The sequence below is a fragment of the Trachemys scripta genome, chromosome 8, assembly GCF_013100865.1.
Source record: "Trachemys scripta elegans isolate TJP31775 chromosome 8, CAS_Tse_1.0, whole genome shotgun sequence".
NCBI classification, from domain to species: domain Eukaryota; kingdom Metazoa; phylum Chordata; order Testudines; family Emydidae; genus Trachemys; species Trachemys scripta.
This window is the reverse complement of record NC_048305.1, coordinates 88,420,307-88,436,572: the sequence shown is the minus strand read 5'-3', so window position 1 is coordinate 88,436,572 and position 16,266 is coordinate 88,420,307. Positions and strand designations below refer to the sequence as shown.

Below are 16,266 nucleotides of genomic sequence, written 5' to 3'. Positions count from 1 at the left end.
CAATATCTTTTTATATATTATAAACCAGTGGAAATTGTCCTGTCACGTCTTTAAAAAACCTACAATTTCTTAAGTTGTTTGCTTGACTATGATCATTGCTTAAAATATTGCTTAATCGGTATTTCTGAGCACATTTTGCAATAATTTTATGCAGAAGTTAAAGTTCTAGAAAACAAGCCAATTTTCAAAGATATCTTTGTTTGTGAGACTGAAAATAATGTACAATAAACATAGGTTTTGTTTTATGTATGCTTTTGCAGAAAAAACTAGACTGTAGAATTAATTGCGCCTTAAAATATCAACTTAATCTTACTTGAGAAGAGTTTGTGTTAAACATACATTTTAAAAAATATAAAAATATCCTATTGCTATTCATTTGCCGGTGCCAAGTTAGCAGGTATTTTCTGAATAATAAAGGTATTTTTCCTTGGAGCATTTGTTGTCAGCATAGGCATGGTGGAGCATAATCACTCACAATTTTTAATTCCTTAAATATTGAATGGTTAAGGTGCAGTAATAATTATCTCTGTGAGAAACAAAATTTTATATTAGAATGTAATATTAACTGTCAACTGAAAATTTAAGAGCCAAGCTTTTTCTCTTTTCACATGTGAAGGCATTGTACTAAATAATATATGTACATGTATTGTATAATACTGCTGAAAAACGGTAATGGCAAACAAAGGCATATTACCAGGTAGTGTAAATAACTGTATGCTTGGGATACTAATTTTACACTTTGAAGTATGTTTCTATGGAAGTAAAAGCCTTTGTATGATATTAAGAAATGAAAGCTGCTATGGGGGAGGTGTTCAGAGAACTCTCATAATTCACAAAGGTTGCATTCATCATTTTCAAGGTCATTCTGAGAGCTTGTACAGTATCTTACTGCTTGAGGGACTGTTAATCTGTATAAGAGCTGAATCTTTTTCATATGATTTATACAAGATACTTCCATCCACAAAGGAATAGTTGGCAAGATGCTAGAAAATTAAATGTAATCATTATTCAGAAACGAATTCCAATCTTGCAGATTCTTTCTGCTAGGGAAGCTCATACTAGTCTAAGGAGTTCCATAGACATCAGTGGGATTCCTCATGGTACTAATGCCATCGTTAGTATTGAAAACTTGCATCAATGTAACTAATGACTAAATTCTGATTAAACTAAACTGATTTAAACATATCTACATTAGGAATGTGAACTAGTATAACTAGATCAATTATAAATTGATTTAGGTAGACTGGTGCAAATTTTCTAGTTTAGACAAGCCCTTAGGCAGTTGGGTATAGTGAGTTACAACTTATCAGAAAGATAGTAATAATTGTTCATTGTTTTCATATTTCTTTCTTTTTTCAAACTAAGTACTTTCTGCCCTTTGTTTAATTGAGTTTCCTTTTCCTGGATATGTGGATTTCTGTTAGATTTTACATGACATTTTCCAGTCAGAAATACAATACAGTGAGAAGTCAGGAGGAGGAGACGAGATGCATTTTTAGCTGGAATTTTATTGCATGATAAAACTGGAACAAAATACTTTTGGGGAGGGGATTTAAAGCACCTATTTGATCGAGATGATTTCATTACCTTTTAGTGCTTTGTTCTGTCTTGAATGACTCCAACTTTTTGTCAAAATAACCTTACCTGTTAAATGTTTAATGTGGAAAGGTACGATATTTTCATCACTCCTTCTGGTTTTAAATCACTTGCAGTTTTAACTAGTGTGCATTTTAAGAACAAAACTTTATTAAGGGACAAGTTGGAAGTTGGGGGACAGCACAGAACAAAACCAGTCTCACCCCGCTGCGTAACTAGGGGCTTGTCTAAACAGTGTGGCAATGCGCAGTATGGAGTGGAGGGTGGTTTCTAAAGTGCAGTAATGTGTTACTCATTAATTGGTCCCAGTAGACCCTGCTGGTGCACACTAAAAGTTCCCTAGTATGCTTTTATGCACTACTGTTTGAAACGGTACTATGTTAAAGAGAACTAGGGAACTTTTAGTGCACACCAGCAGAGTCTATGGGGACCATAGTGGGAAGATGAAAGGAATGAGAATGTGAGCTGTAACAGTGATATGCACATCCTAAAATGCTCAGTGATCAACAAGATGTAGTTGAATTGCAGGTTTAAAGGAGTGGCGGGGAGGTGGGGGGCTTCTGAGATTTTACTAATTTGGAAATGAAGAAAAACAGTAGGAGAACAATGGACACGTAGAAGAAAACCATATGGAAGGCACGGAGGTTAAAGAAACAAGTAGAAATAGAGACACCATTGAAGATGATTTAATAATATAGGGACAAGTCCTACCGTCCTTACTCTCATGAAAATTCCAATAACACCAGAGTCAAAGGACTGCAGGATTTGGCTAATACATTGAGGCTTCTAAACAAATGGTTTAATTAGTCTTGTATTGATTACTTTATCTTGCTTAACTCCTCCTAAGTTTGAAAATGCTGTAATTTATATATTATACCATAAGTGTAATGTAAAGGCTCATGAGCTATTCAGCTGATACATTTGAGGGAAGATACTAATTTGATTCGCTGCTGGAGCATTTGTCTGAGAAGCTAGAGCAGAGTGGGCAAACTACAGCCCAGGGGCCGCATCCAACCCTCCAAACGTTTAATCTGGCCCTCAAACTCCTGCTGGGGAAAGAGGTCAGGGGCTTGCCTCACTCTGCACGGCTCCCGGAAACAGCAGCATGTCCCCCTGCCAGCTCCTATGCATAGGGGCAGCCAGGGGGTTACACACGCTGCCCCCTCCCCAAGTGCCAGCCCCGCAGCTCCCACTGTCCGGGAACCACAGCCAACCACAGGGGTGGCACCTGCAGATGGGACAGCGTACAGAGCCACCTGGCTGTGTCTCCGCGTAGGAGCCGGAAGGGGGACATGCCGCTGCTTCTGGGAGCTGCTTAAGGTAAGCGCACCAGAGAGCGTGCACCCCTGATCCCTCCCATGCCCCAACCCGATTCCCCCTCCCGCCCTCCGAATCCCTCGGTCTCAGCCCAGAGCAACTTCCTGCACCTCAAGCCCCTCTGCCCCACCCCAGAGCCCCCAACCCCAGTCTGGAGCCACCTACCGTAGCCTGAACTCCTCATTTCTGGCCACACCCCAAGACCCCTGCCAGAGCCCTCATCCCAACCCCCAATTTCATGAGCATTCATGGCCCATCATACAATTTCCATACCTTGATGTGGCCCTCTGGCCAAAAAGTTTGCCCACCCCTGAGCTAGAAATACACTTTAACAACTTCTCGCTGTAAAACATTCATTACTGTATGTTACAGAGACATTTGTCTGGCTTCAGGTACATGTTTGTACAGCTTCTATCACAATGGGATCCTCATCCATGACTTGGACTCATTGGCATTGCGGTAGTACAATAATATATTAATAATATTATGTGCACAGTAGTATCAAAATTGTCACACTAGTGTTCATATCCTGACTTAAATGTATGACCCTCATGTATGAGGTTTGAAGTTATGCTGAAGGCTGGAGTACAACAGGTTAACCAAAGTATCTACTTAATTACAGAAATCTAATTAAGCAGATAGCTTCTTAAACTTGGTAGCTGAGCATTTGCTTGTCTATTTGCTTCTCACTTCACCAACCTCTTCAAAGAAAACTGATTTATTATTTGTTTGTGACTTTTGCATTCTACTACAAAAGAATAGTATTTATAAAAAACTTTATATGAAATAAAAGAAGGCCTTGTCTATATTTGAAGAACTTAAAAATGAGATAAAGTTTCATCTTAATAAATGCATATCAATATATTCTATCTGACTTTCAGCACAAGATCAGGTAGATTGCCATATTTTAGATGTAACCTCTTTGATTACCGAATTCACTTCTCACAATTAGCGTGAAAAACATTGACAGTATAGTGCGCTATTCATTAGGACTTTTATCATTCTATATTTTTCCAGTTTAGCCACTAATTACCAATAATCTTTTAGTGGTAATTTCCAGTGTGGTATAAAAGGATGGGCACATCCATTGTTGTTAGTAGGAGTTATGCATTTCACCTGTAGTACATGTCACCAAATATAAACCCTATTACTTTATAAGTTTGTTTTATACTTGGTATTGATCTTCCAGAAAAGTAAATGTATCCTGTAACAACCAGCATTAAAAATACACTTTTATCTCTTATTCAATAAGTAGCTTTTACATTTGCCACATATTATATGAGGTTACCCAATATCACGATCTATCAGAAGATAAACACAATGGAAAATACCATTTTGATTTCCACTGAAACATCGTAGTGAGAACAATTATACCCATGAGTAATACTTTCATTCAAGCTTGTAATGGAACCCATTTAGATGATTTTACCAGTTAGATTTGTAGATCTGAATTATTCTAAACATTTCTATATTTACTGGAATTGATGTCAGATAGCATATCATTGATATTCATTCGTACAAATATATTTTAAAAGAAAGAAATAGAAATTAGCTTATACCAAAAATCCAGAATTAAACACTCCAGAAATTCAGATCCAGCTCTCAACTTGGTGACTAACCTGTGGCTCTCTAACCTCTAAACTTTGGGGAGATTATGAAGGTTGAGACCTGGGTCTATCTCTTGAATGCATGTAATAATCCAATTATCCTCTATATTAGTAGATTACCATGGTCTATGACTTTACTGCCCGTTAATTAAAAAAAAATTATATTGTTCAGTAACCTTTTGTTTTTGTGTGGAATTGGAATGCCTGTTTGGGAGTATTTCTCAGGAAATGTGGAAGACATAGGCACAAAAATGTTAGGATATGCTGCATACTGGAATCACAGTTCCTCCCCTTCCCTTTCCTGGGGTTGCAGGAAGTAAGCAAACAATCCCTAAAAAAAATTGTAGTTTACTTCTTGTTTAGCACTGGGCTGGCATTTTGGTCAGGGTTGGGGTGAGGGTGTATGTGCCTGCCTCTCTTGGTATCACTTACTTGTTGAGGAGAGATACTTCCAGTGGCTGCACCAAAGGGGATTCAGAGCCACAATTTAGGTATCCTTAATCTGAACTGCACAGATGATATTGGGGCATGGCCATACTAAAGGAATGTCTACAGTTACTGGGATCAATGCTGCGGCCATCGATCCACTGGGAGTCCATTTAGCGGGTCTAGTGAAGACTCACTAAATCAACTGCAGATCACTCTCCCGTCAACTTGATAGTCCACTGGAATGAGAAGTGTAAGGTAAGTTGATGGAAGAGTTTAGACACCGCAATAAGTCCACCTAAGCTATGTCGACTTAACCCCATAGTGTAGACCTGCCCTAAATCTAATTCTTAATGCATACAAACTGCTCTTTAGTCTCACTGTTATGATTCAGTAGTTGTGATTAATATAACTGACAGTAACCAAACAGTGAAATAACACCAAGTTTCTATGGGATGGGAATAAATTTTGGTCTAAAATGAGTTGTTTTCCTTTTTTCATGAGAGGCTAAGGAGTTCATACCTCTATGGTGATGTACAGGCTGCGTGCAGACTCACAAAGACAACACTGCTGTGGCTACACTCAGTTCATGTTTAGAAGATTTGCTTTGCAACTGTGAGAACTAGAAACTTTCAAATGTCATTACAAAAATAGTGTTAAGACTTTGGAATCCTAAAGTTGTGGTTGCCACATAAGTACATGAAATAGGCCAAGTCCTTTACATTCCAGGCTTAGCGAGGGATTGTCAGGTGTCTTTTTCCAAAATGTACTGGAATATAGGTATCTTGATCTAGGCTTAATAAGCACAGTTCAGTCAAGTGTGATGTTTAGAGCCTGAGAAGTAAGAGTATATTCTTTGTGTTAGGTGAAGTTAAATTTATCCAAGGAATAGAATATATATGGGCTTTGTAGAAACAGGACTTTGTACATTCCTTGTAAATAAACAAGACTGCATCAAAGAAAATACCAGGTTCAACCAATTTCTACTGCCAACTGGAACATCCCCAGAGCCCTGAAATTTGACTAGCTGCTCATGCTGAAAAGGGGCAACCCTATTATTGCAATATTACTTTGAAAATTAGAATCAACTTTAAGTTCTGCAGAAGGTTCCTAAACCAACCATTTCACTCACTGATTTATATTTTGTATTTCTTTTCTTTCCTTTACTTTTATTTTTAATAACAAAAAGCAGAGTACTTCTGTATACGACTCAATTGGCCTGTCAGGGTTTAGTTGGAAACCCTCCAACACAGGCAGCACCTTTTTCCAACCTGGTTCATGAAAAAAAAGTTGATGTGGCATATATTTAATGAGAAGAAGGAGTTATCTGGGCTTTGACCTGTTTCTTTATTTTTCTTCATTGACTTCAGTATAATGACAGTGAGGGAAGAACTTGACCTGAGATGCTTGGTTTATCTTATATTTGGCCCTGTTAAATACAATGCCCAAGGAAGAGGAAGACTTTATTGTTAGCCAGAATGTCTGGAATGGCATTTCAAAATGAGACCTGTACAACAGTCTCATGAAGCCTTATTGGAGTAAAGTCTTTGCCTATCTGATCATAAAAAGCAACAAAGAGTCCTGTGGCACCTTAAAGACTAATAGATGTATTGGAGCATAAGCTTTCATGGGTGAATACCCACTTCATCAGATGCAATATCTGATCATATTTATTCTTCTTCAAGAGCTTGCTCATGTCCATTCCATGTTAGGTGTGTATGCTCACCACATGCACCGGTGCCAGAAGTTTTTCCCTCAGTGGTATCTGTAGGGGACTGACTCTGGCACCCTGCACTGGAAGGGGGGCCGCTGGCTCCCCCCTCCCTCAGTTCCTTATTACCTCCAGTGACCGTGATGGAAGATCTCCTTGCCTTGGCAAGTGTTCTCTACCCAATGGTTTTTTCCTTCAACCTTTTGTATAAATAGTTCTTAGATAAGTAATTTTTATTGTTCTCTTGATAGAAAGCTTAACAGTGCTGTAGATAAGTTAGACAGTCCCCTGAGGGACTTAGCCCAAGGAGACGGGGCATGCTCCGGTCCCCGGGCTTCAAAAAACATATTGTGATTGCTGCAAAAAACATATGCCAGTCAGAGACCCACACCAAAGCTGCTTCAAGTGCTTGGGGGAAACCCACGTTAGCGACAAAGTGTCACATCTGCAAAAGCTTCAAACCAAGAACTAAAAAGGAGCAGGACATAAGACTAATAGCGATCCTTATGGACTCTGCCCTCGCGCTGCCCTCTGAGCTGACACAATCGGACTCTGCACCAAGCACCATGGCATCAGTGTGATCTTGCGCTGATCCCTGTCCCCAGTGTCTGCTAAGAAGCAGAGGAGGCACACCAGAAGAGGGTGCTCCTCGATGTCCTGTACACGGAAGGGGAAATCCGGAGAGCAGCATAGGCCTGTGCGTGGCAGCGTATCTTCTCTGGAGCTCAGCCAGGCACCTGCATCACTGGCTAGGCTATCAAGCCCTCCTAGGGACCTACCAGCCACTCCGGGTAGTGGCAGAGGTCCCCGGCACCTGGAGGTTCTGTCCACGCCAGAGGTCCTCCAGGCTGCTAAAGACATCATGTCTTTGCCTGTGCTGCCGCTGCCCTATCAAGACGTTGTCGTCTCGAGCGGGAAGCTGTCACCGGGGCCCATGCAACATTCTCCATCTTTGTGGCATTGCTCCCCAGCACCGCAGCTGTCGACATCAGAGCAGTGATCTCTGGAGACGCGATTTTGACCGCCCATACCGACCAGAGCTCCTGGCACCGTTCACTGGACTCTTGGCGTCAGTCCTCCGAGGCATGGCATCGCTCTTCAGGCAGTCAGCACAGACCCAATGCGCCTCCGTTTCCTGGAATCATGGCAATGGTCGTTGGAGCATTGGCATCGATCCTCAGAGCAATGGCGGTCACCTGAGACCATGGCATAGGTCCCTAGAACCATGCTCCCCATCCCTGCATCTGAGATGCTGATCTCCGGACTCACAGCAACAATCCCCAGAGTTGAGACGGTCCCATTCCTGTATTCGGAGTCCCAGCATCGATCTCAGAGCTCTAGGCATTGATCATCAGTGTACCATTGTCGATGTGCCATGCTTCACTGCCGGTCCCCGGGCAGAAGGTTCCAAGACCCTAGCACCTCTCCCCTAGCAGTAAGCACCAGGATGGTAGGCATGGAAGGGAGATGGACACAGCGACAGCACCGCCATGGACCCCAAGGCAGGAACTTTTCTCCTCGGGTTCGGAGGCTGAGGAGATTGAGGGTCCCTCAAGCCAGACATACCAAGCCAGATCTGGGTAGGGGGTTCCATTGGGACTACCAGCTGGTGCATGCCCCCAGGGCTCACCCTGTGGCACTTTTGGAACCCGTGGGTGTTCCCCCAGGCATTGGTAACCCAGATGCAATGATCGGTGTCAGAGGTGTCAGAGAGGCAGTTGGTAACAATCTCCGCCCGTGCATCATCTCCTCCCCCCCGGAGTCAGAGTAAGGATACGAGCAAGGTGTCTACCAGCAGCTTCTGGCCTTGGATGAGGCTCCTCCCCCTAAACAATCCTCCTTGTCATCCTCCCCCAATGATGCAGTGGCAGGACCATCCCAGACAGTACCTCAGGACTCTTTCAAGGCACACGCAGAGCTCTTAAAGCGGGTGGTGGCAAACCTGGGGTTGGAAGCAGAGGAGCTGGCGGAACCCTCTGACACCCTCTTTGACATTTTGGCGATGGTGTAGGAATTCCTGGCTGTTTTGGAGGAAGAGAGAAATGTAGCAAGAACCTCGCTTCAAACAGCCTCTGATGTGGTGGACTCAGTGGCCAGGTCCATCATTTCGGCTGTGTCAGTGAGACGGGGATTGTGGCTGCTATCTTCGGGACTGTCGATGGAGGCCCAGTAGTCAATTCAGGACCTAGACCTGTTTGTGGAACAGACAGTCTCATGGTTACATGGGCTTTAGGACTCTAGGGCTACTTTATGTTCTCTAGGTCTCTACACACCGGCCCCTGCCAGAAAGAGGTTTAAGCCACAGCAACCTCAAAGACCAGGAGGCCAAGCCCGACCAGAGCCCTACCGTAAAAAGGGCAAGGGCTACAAGCATCAAGGCCAACAACCAGCCTCTTCCTCCTATTTGGGCTCTGCCAACTACCTGCCTGGAAGCAAGCAGGCGTTTTGAGGGTGTGCCCAACGGCAACTTTCCAGTGTGCAGCCAGGATCCTGCATCCCTTTTGTTTTCAAGCTGCCTGTTTCCTTTCTTTTCCTCCCTGCTTGGATTGCTATAACATCAAACTGGTGGGTCCTCAGCACAGTAGTAGTGGGATATACCCTCCAGTTTATTTCTATTCCCCTCTCCGCTCCCCTTCCCCATCCCTCTTCATGGACCCAGTTCTTCTCCCTGCAAGATCTTGACACCGGATTGCTTTCTGATGCCTTTCGCCTGTCTTGGACAGGCGACCTGATGTATGACTTCCTGCTGATCCTGCTTATCAGCAGGACCCTCATGAAGGTCAAAAGGGATAAAGCCAGTGTTATCATGATCACCCCGGTATGGCCTCGCCAGCATTGGTTCACTGTGCTCGTGGACTTGGCAACAGCAGCCCTGCGGAAACTTTGTAATGAGTGAAAAAAAGCTAAGTCAGTCTGGTCTGACCAAGATATTGTCTGAGCCTACCAATAACCAAATATAACTTTGATTTCTTCTCCCACTGCTGTTCATAAGTTACTCAAAAATTTTTCTACCTTCTGTTGAAAATCTTGTACCTAGTTTTGAGGGTTTTTTGCTGTCTTTTGTCCTTGTATTTAATATCAGTCCAAAAGGTGCATAGATTATACTGCTACCCTCACTGGAGAATCTTACGAACTCCATTTACAAATCAGTATCTTGGGCCTTATTCGTTGCTGGTGTAATTCAAATGGCTTTAACAGAGTCAGTTTATGCTTGGGATGACTCTGTCCTCTCTACTCTAAACAATACAATTCAGGCTGAAATCCTGGGCCCATTGGGTAGGTCTACACTGCAGCTTGGAAGGTGCTATTCCCAGCCCAATAGATAGATTCACACTAGCGCACTAAAGCAGCAATGTGAACATTGACACTGGAAGCAGCCTGGGTATTTATTATCCTTCTTACCCTTTGGACCTTTTCTAATCTCTTGCTGTGTAGAATGGAGCTCTAAATTCCATAGCCTGAATGTGGCCTAACTTTGTTATGCAGTGCTAGAAAATAAAATCTCCCAAATGCATTCTTACTCTGCCTTTTGTCACACTCAGCTCCTTCTGATTTTGTGAAATTCACATAGTTTAATTTAAATATACATTTCAGTGATGTTTGTAACCTGTATCGGGGGTGGGGGGGGGTGGGGGGGAAATGCAATGAAGCACATAACAGGAATTTAAAGGAATTTTTAGGAGTAGGGTTTTGTTTGTTTTTGCAAGGGTAGGGGAGGAATTACAGTTGATTTATGCAGGACCAAGATAAATGACCTCAAATCTAGAATTTTGCTGTCAGTGAGATTCTTGCCTTTCATAATTTGCAGCTTCATTGACTGAGGTAGAAGGTGGTCAAATGAGTTTTTCATGGTTACATAGTGATTAATCACAGATGTAAATTCAGGTTCCTCCTGATACAGTCTTTTACCGTAGTCACTATGGTTGATTAATAAATTGGTTGACCTGCATACCTCGTATTCTTGATTTTTCGTTGCATTTCATGGTGTTCCAAAGAAGGTGAGCTGCTTTGGTAGGCTTTGCTGTTCCATGTCTACACAGTGCTGCAGTATGAGCAGCAAGGAGCTTCACCACCCTGGGAAGGAAGTCTGCTATGAGAGAGTACAGCAAGTTTTCCCCAACACAGATCTACATCCCTTTTGGGTGTCTTGTATGCCAGGGAGTGCACAGAGGAAGAAATATCTGTCCTGCATTGCAATTGTAGTGGAGCAGAAGCTCAAGGCAGGAGGAGCTCATTATGCTTTCCCACTTCCTTAGTGCACCCACAGAATAGCATAAACAATCCGGTACAATCTGGTAATTTTTTAGTACTTTCCTCCATTTCACTGATGTACCAGCTGTCTGTTGATCCCTAGAAAAAACATCCCTCAGACTTTCTAGTGTAGAAAGATAGTGAGAGACAGAAAAAGAATAAACTGTTATAATATTCTTCAAGAATATTAAATTCTTGCCCAATATCTTTTATCTAATGAAGAACATCTCTCTTTCTGTGTAAGATTATGAAGTTGCTTCCACAATACTTTGACATGAGAGACAGCCATATTTGGCCCTGAATATTATTTCACTATTAAAGTGGGTCTTTATCTAGGGACTGGCAAATCACCGATACATTTAAAACACTGTATATGTCTTAGGCTGTTTTGTCTCCTTTCATTTTGGTTAATCTCTTGGACAAGGCTCATCACATCAAATCCTCTATTGAGCATTGATGCTCTTTATGTTATAAAATGGCAAATTACATTAAATATCTAGTAGGTTTCAGGTTTCTCTCTGTAAATAAATGTCGCCACTAGATATCTTGGTACAGTGCATAATTGCTGAATTAAAAATTGTGTTTTAGAGTTTATCTTGAATGTTTACATTGATTTATTTAAGATAATAGATCAGAAAAAAATCCATAATATTTTTCAGTGTAGCTGTTTAGTTATGGCAGGAATGAAAGATTAGTTTCAGATTATCAATAAAATGTAAATGTACAATAACAGAGTAATCTAGTAATGTTATTACTGTATATCCCTTTTCTTTTCTCACTCCATTTCCTCCTATTGTTTGTTACATGTATGCAGGGCCAGAAGTGCCCATGAGCAGAGAACTAGTCTCAAGCCTGTGCATTACTTCAGGCCAACGTAAGCCCTCAAAATAGGGTTTAAGTGGGAATTAATTGTTACGTAGACTCTGTGCTGCTCCTCTGCACACGAATGAATTTCAATTTCATTGTGTCATGTCTGAAATTAGACTGCAAACTCTTCTGGGGCAAAGACCATGTCTTTGTACTTTTTCCATAAAGTCCCTAATTCATTTTTGGGAGTTGTATAAATAAAAAAATTTCATTAGAATTGTGAAAATATATATGACTTTATATTTTATTTAAAATACTTGGGTCAAATTCATTCTTGGAGTGACTCAGGTGAAATTAGTAAAATTATATCAGGGTTCAATTTGCTCCCTTTTGGCTATCTTTGTATTAGAAGTAATATTTTTTGCTTCAGGAACTTAAACTAATATGCCTTAAATCTGAAACAAATTTTATAGACTCTGCTCTTATATCAGTGTAAATCTGATGTAACTCAGTTGAAACCTGTGGCCTTATCTGAGGCTTAATCTGATATAACAGACCAAAATTTGGTCCAAAATTTCAAGGTAAAATTCTCACCTTACATATTTTCCTTGTCTGTTACAGGTCAATGCACAAACTGACACAGCTGGAGAGGCTTGACCTAGGCAATAATGAGTTCTCTGAGCTGGTAAGGAAAAATGTTTTGGTAGAATGTTTGTGTGTTTGTGTTAGGCCTTTTATACATGGAGAATTAAAATTTTAACTTAAAAGATGTTTTGGGCACATTTATTAGTAAAATAATGAATTTGCCATGGCTCAGAGGATTGGTAATGGAATTACAGGACCTTTCAATTCCAGCAAGCTGTTTGAAATCAGGTCAAAGTTGGAAGTGAATGAATATCAATAAGAACTAATAGATGTGGGAGGCCTACCAATGTGTGAAATGAATTGGTGATCCCATCATAGCTACTTTTGAACAGGTGTTAATATTTCCAAAGCTACCGCCACATTTGGCACTATGTGGCATACTTACTAGCAGGGGTAAACTTTTCAAAAGCACTTATGTGACTTAGGAGCCTAAGTCCCATTGACTTTCACTGAGGCTCCTAAATGCCTAAGTAATTTTTGAAAATTGGACCTAAGTTACTTGGGTGCTTTGGAAAATTGTACTCACTCTCAGTAAAGAGACAAAGGACTAATTTAACATCATCTATAGGTGTGTTTCTATTATTTCAGGGATGAGGCACTTTTGGAGGGCAATGTGAGGAAACTTAAATTGATCTTCTGTTGTGCTTATTCTGTGAATAAATAGATGATTTCACGTATAGGAGCTATTAATCTAGCACATTTATCAGGCGCTAAGTTCCTTCTTTCTATCAGTCTGTCTTAGGTATTTCTATAGTACCATCACACTAATACCTAAATTACAACTTTTTATAATATGATGTATGCCCACCTCTATGTGCAAAGCAGCTATAACACAATTGACATTATATAAATAACCACTAATATTTAACAGTAAACAATGTCAGCTTGGTCATCAGCAGTGGTCTTCTAAATAACATTAAATTCAGTCAATTAAAACAATAAATTCTGAATGAGCTGATGAATAACAAGTTATTCAGCATTTTGTGTTTGGTGTTATAAAGTTAAAGAGAGACTGAGGCCATTTTGTACCACTGCTGCCTCATCCTCTGTCAGACTTTCAACTGACAGAGAGAGATCTGTCATGGTCTAGGCATTTGTAAAAAAGCATGTTTGTATGTACCAAAATGTTGGGGCAGTTTCATATCTTGTGTATGGAGTTATGGCTGAATTAGCTGCAGTAAGCCTATCTGTGAGAAAGCACAGAAGACCAGGAATGGTCTAACATTAAGCTGTACGCTTTTTATTTGAAAAGTAAGATTTAATGTTCTTCAAAAACAATTTTGAAACTGTCTGGAAAGAGCAAACATATCCTAATCAATGAAAGTCCAAAGATATACATAGAAACATTTCTTTATTTGGATAATGTGCAGCAAAATAGATGCCAGCATTATCGTCTGAAAGAGATGTACTTTACTCAGAAATAAGAAATGGACCTATTAGGATGGAAATGGTGAAAATTTCTGGTTGAGTGAAAAATGTGTGCACTTAATATAATGGGTAAAAGTGAACTCAGGACCCTATATCTGAAGTTCTCACTGTATATGAAAAATCCATTAGGTTACAAAGATATAATAGAACAGGATTTGACCCATTTCCTCCAATATAAATAATTTCTGAGGAACTGTATGTGAAGTAAAAATTGTCATTAATCATAAATCCAGGTAAATTCTTATTAGAGAAATCGAGTTATACGTCTGTATGTTTAGTTGCATGCACATATTGTTGGCAGTGCAAACCATCCATTTCTGACTGGCATGTGTAATATGTTAAAACTAATTCTGAAGCATTAGTGACATAACTGTTCACTACTATGTAAAGAGTGCTTTTTTGCATAATTGTATAAATCACAGAACAGGAGGAGGTTTTAAAAGAAGAAAGTTTCTATCAGATATAATATCATCATAATCACAGAGATGGAAAAAGAAAGGTCAAAATATAAACAGTTACAGTATATGGGAATTTTTTAAAATGTATGATCAGACATTTTTAAGTAATAATTGTACGAAAGGGGAAAGGAGGGAAGAAGTTGCAGGGATTGTGATTGTTTGTTGTAATCATCTAACATTTCTCATGGAAATGGGAGTTTCTTTCTTGGAAAACATTTCACTCTAGCTCTACTACTGTCAAAGATTACTCTTTGTGGGTGACTTCTCTACCTTTGGAATATCCAACAGTCATTAAGGTTCCTCATTCTGGACTGATCCAAGCCCCATTGAAAACAATGGAAAGACTGCCATTGACTCTAATGGTGTTGGATCAGTCCTTCATGTTTGATTAGGATGGCATTTGCTGTCATTTTATAAAAACAAACAAAACTTTAAAATAAACACTCATTTCAACATATTTGAAACATCCACTAGCATCCCAATGTCCCTAGGTAGCAGCATGCTCAGTATGATTTTCTTTCTTGATTATTGTGAACATCTTGATGATTATTGGTATATACAATATTTAATAGGAGAAGATAGTTCTTTTTCTTTGAGATGAGGCAAGACTGTACAACCACCCAAACCTTCCAACCCATTTTCAGATAAAACTCACCTTTTCAAATACCATAAATGTGTCTCTAGCAAAAAAAAAAGTGGTTTGTACAACTCCTTCTCTCTTAAAGTTCCACAGGTAAAAAATATGGATTCAAACCTTTGAAACAGGTTTTACATCTCAGAACAAATTAATAGTAATTCATAGTTTGAAATATCTGTGTAGGAAACATTTGTAAAAACCAGTCTGTTTGAGGAAATTTCACTGACCCCTCCCCACATTCAACAAATAAACTGCATGTTACCAGAGCTGAGCAAAATTCAGAATTTCCATCTCATGGGAAATTCCAACATTTTGACATTTGTTTTTGTCCCAAATAGGAACAAAAAGTTGTAATTTTAAAATTTTTCTCTGATTGGAAATTAAAAAAAAAATACATGGAATTTTGATTGAAATGAAACATTTCTCCATTCCCAAAATCAAAATGTTTCATTTTGATTTGTTGAACTGATCAGAAACAGTTTTGGGTCAGTTCAACTTTAAAAATCATTTTCCTATTGTGGTATAGTGTCTCATGGGAGTTGTAGTTCAGTATCCTGATGCCCCTGGCCTGATGCCATTCTTCCCTGTGGGTCAGGCTCCCTGGCTGGACTATGTTTTTTCTTGTGACTTCTATAATGCACCTGGTCTTCCAGGGAGCCTAGTTGATTTGGGTAGCTGGCCTTTGTAAATGAAGTAGGTCCAGCTCTGCTGTTGCAGAGCAGGTGCTCCCAGCTGGCCTTGTTAAGGGGGCTATACAGGGTTAGAGGGAGTTCCAGCAAAGGGCTGGCAAAGGGAGAGTGAGTCAGAGAGAGGTGGGAAGCTGCAGGAAGCAAGAGTGCCAGAGTCTCCTGGATGGGAGGCAGTGAAAGCCGGAGAAGCAAAGAGTGAGCTGAGGAACTGATTTTGGTTGCTTGCATAAGTAGGGACAATAAAAGCCTGCCTAAAAAGAAGACTGCAGGGGTAGTAGTAAGCTGGGGAGAAGCTCTGCCTTGTGACACTGGCTAATAGGGAAGAATGGGGCTCTGAATGACAACTTCCATAAGGCAATGCTCTGATAGGGCAATGCAGTAAAGCATTTCAGGTCAGTTCAACGAAACAAAATATTCCGATATCACGAACTGGCCCAAAACAAAATATTTCTTTTTGATTTTTCCTGATGGAAAATTTTTGCAAAAAGCAAAAATTTACTGCAGAAATGTATAAAAATCAATACTACAAAAAGACAGATTTCCTATTTTAGCAGTCTATTTTTAAGTGTAATAAAAAAATTAAGCTAATGAAGTTAGTCAGTTTCGTGAATGAAATGTTGCCCAATCTTACATGATGCAAGTATCTGAAGCCTGCTAATAAAGTTGATTCTTGATTTTTTTTCCCCACAAGCAG

At 40.2% G+C, this 16,266-nt stretch overlaps 1 protein-coding gene across 6 annotated transcripts in view; it reads left to right on the top strand.

Annotated features, from left to right (window-relative positions):
- The window catches only part of LRRC7 (leucine rich repeat containing 7), a 335,582-nt gene that overhangs the window by 197,973 nt on the left and 121,343 nt on the right, over window positions 1–16,266 (top strand). For all 6 annotated transcript variants that reach the window (XM_034779104.1, XM_034779107.1, XM_034779103.1 and 3 more), the window contains one exon: window positions 12,337–12,400. In XM_034779104.1, the coding sequence (XP_034634995.1) occupies window positions 12,337–12,400 (64 nt within the window). The remainder of the gene's footprint in view (window positions 1–12,336; window positions 12,401–16,266) is intronic.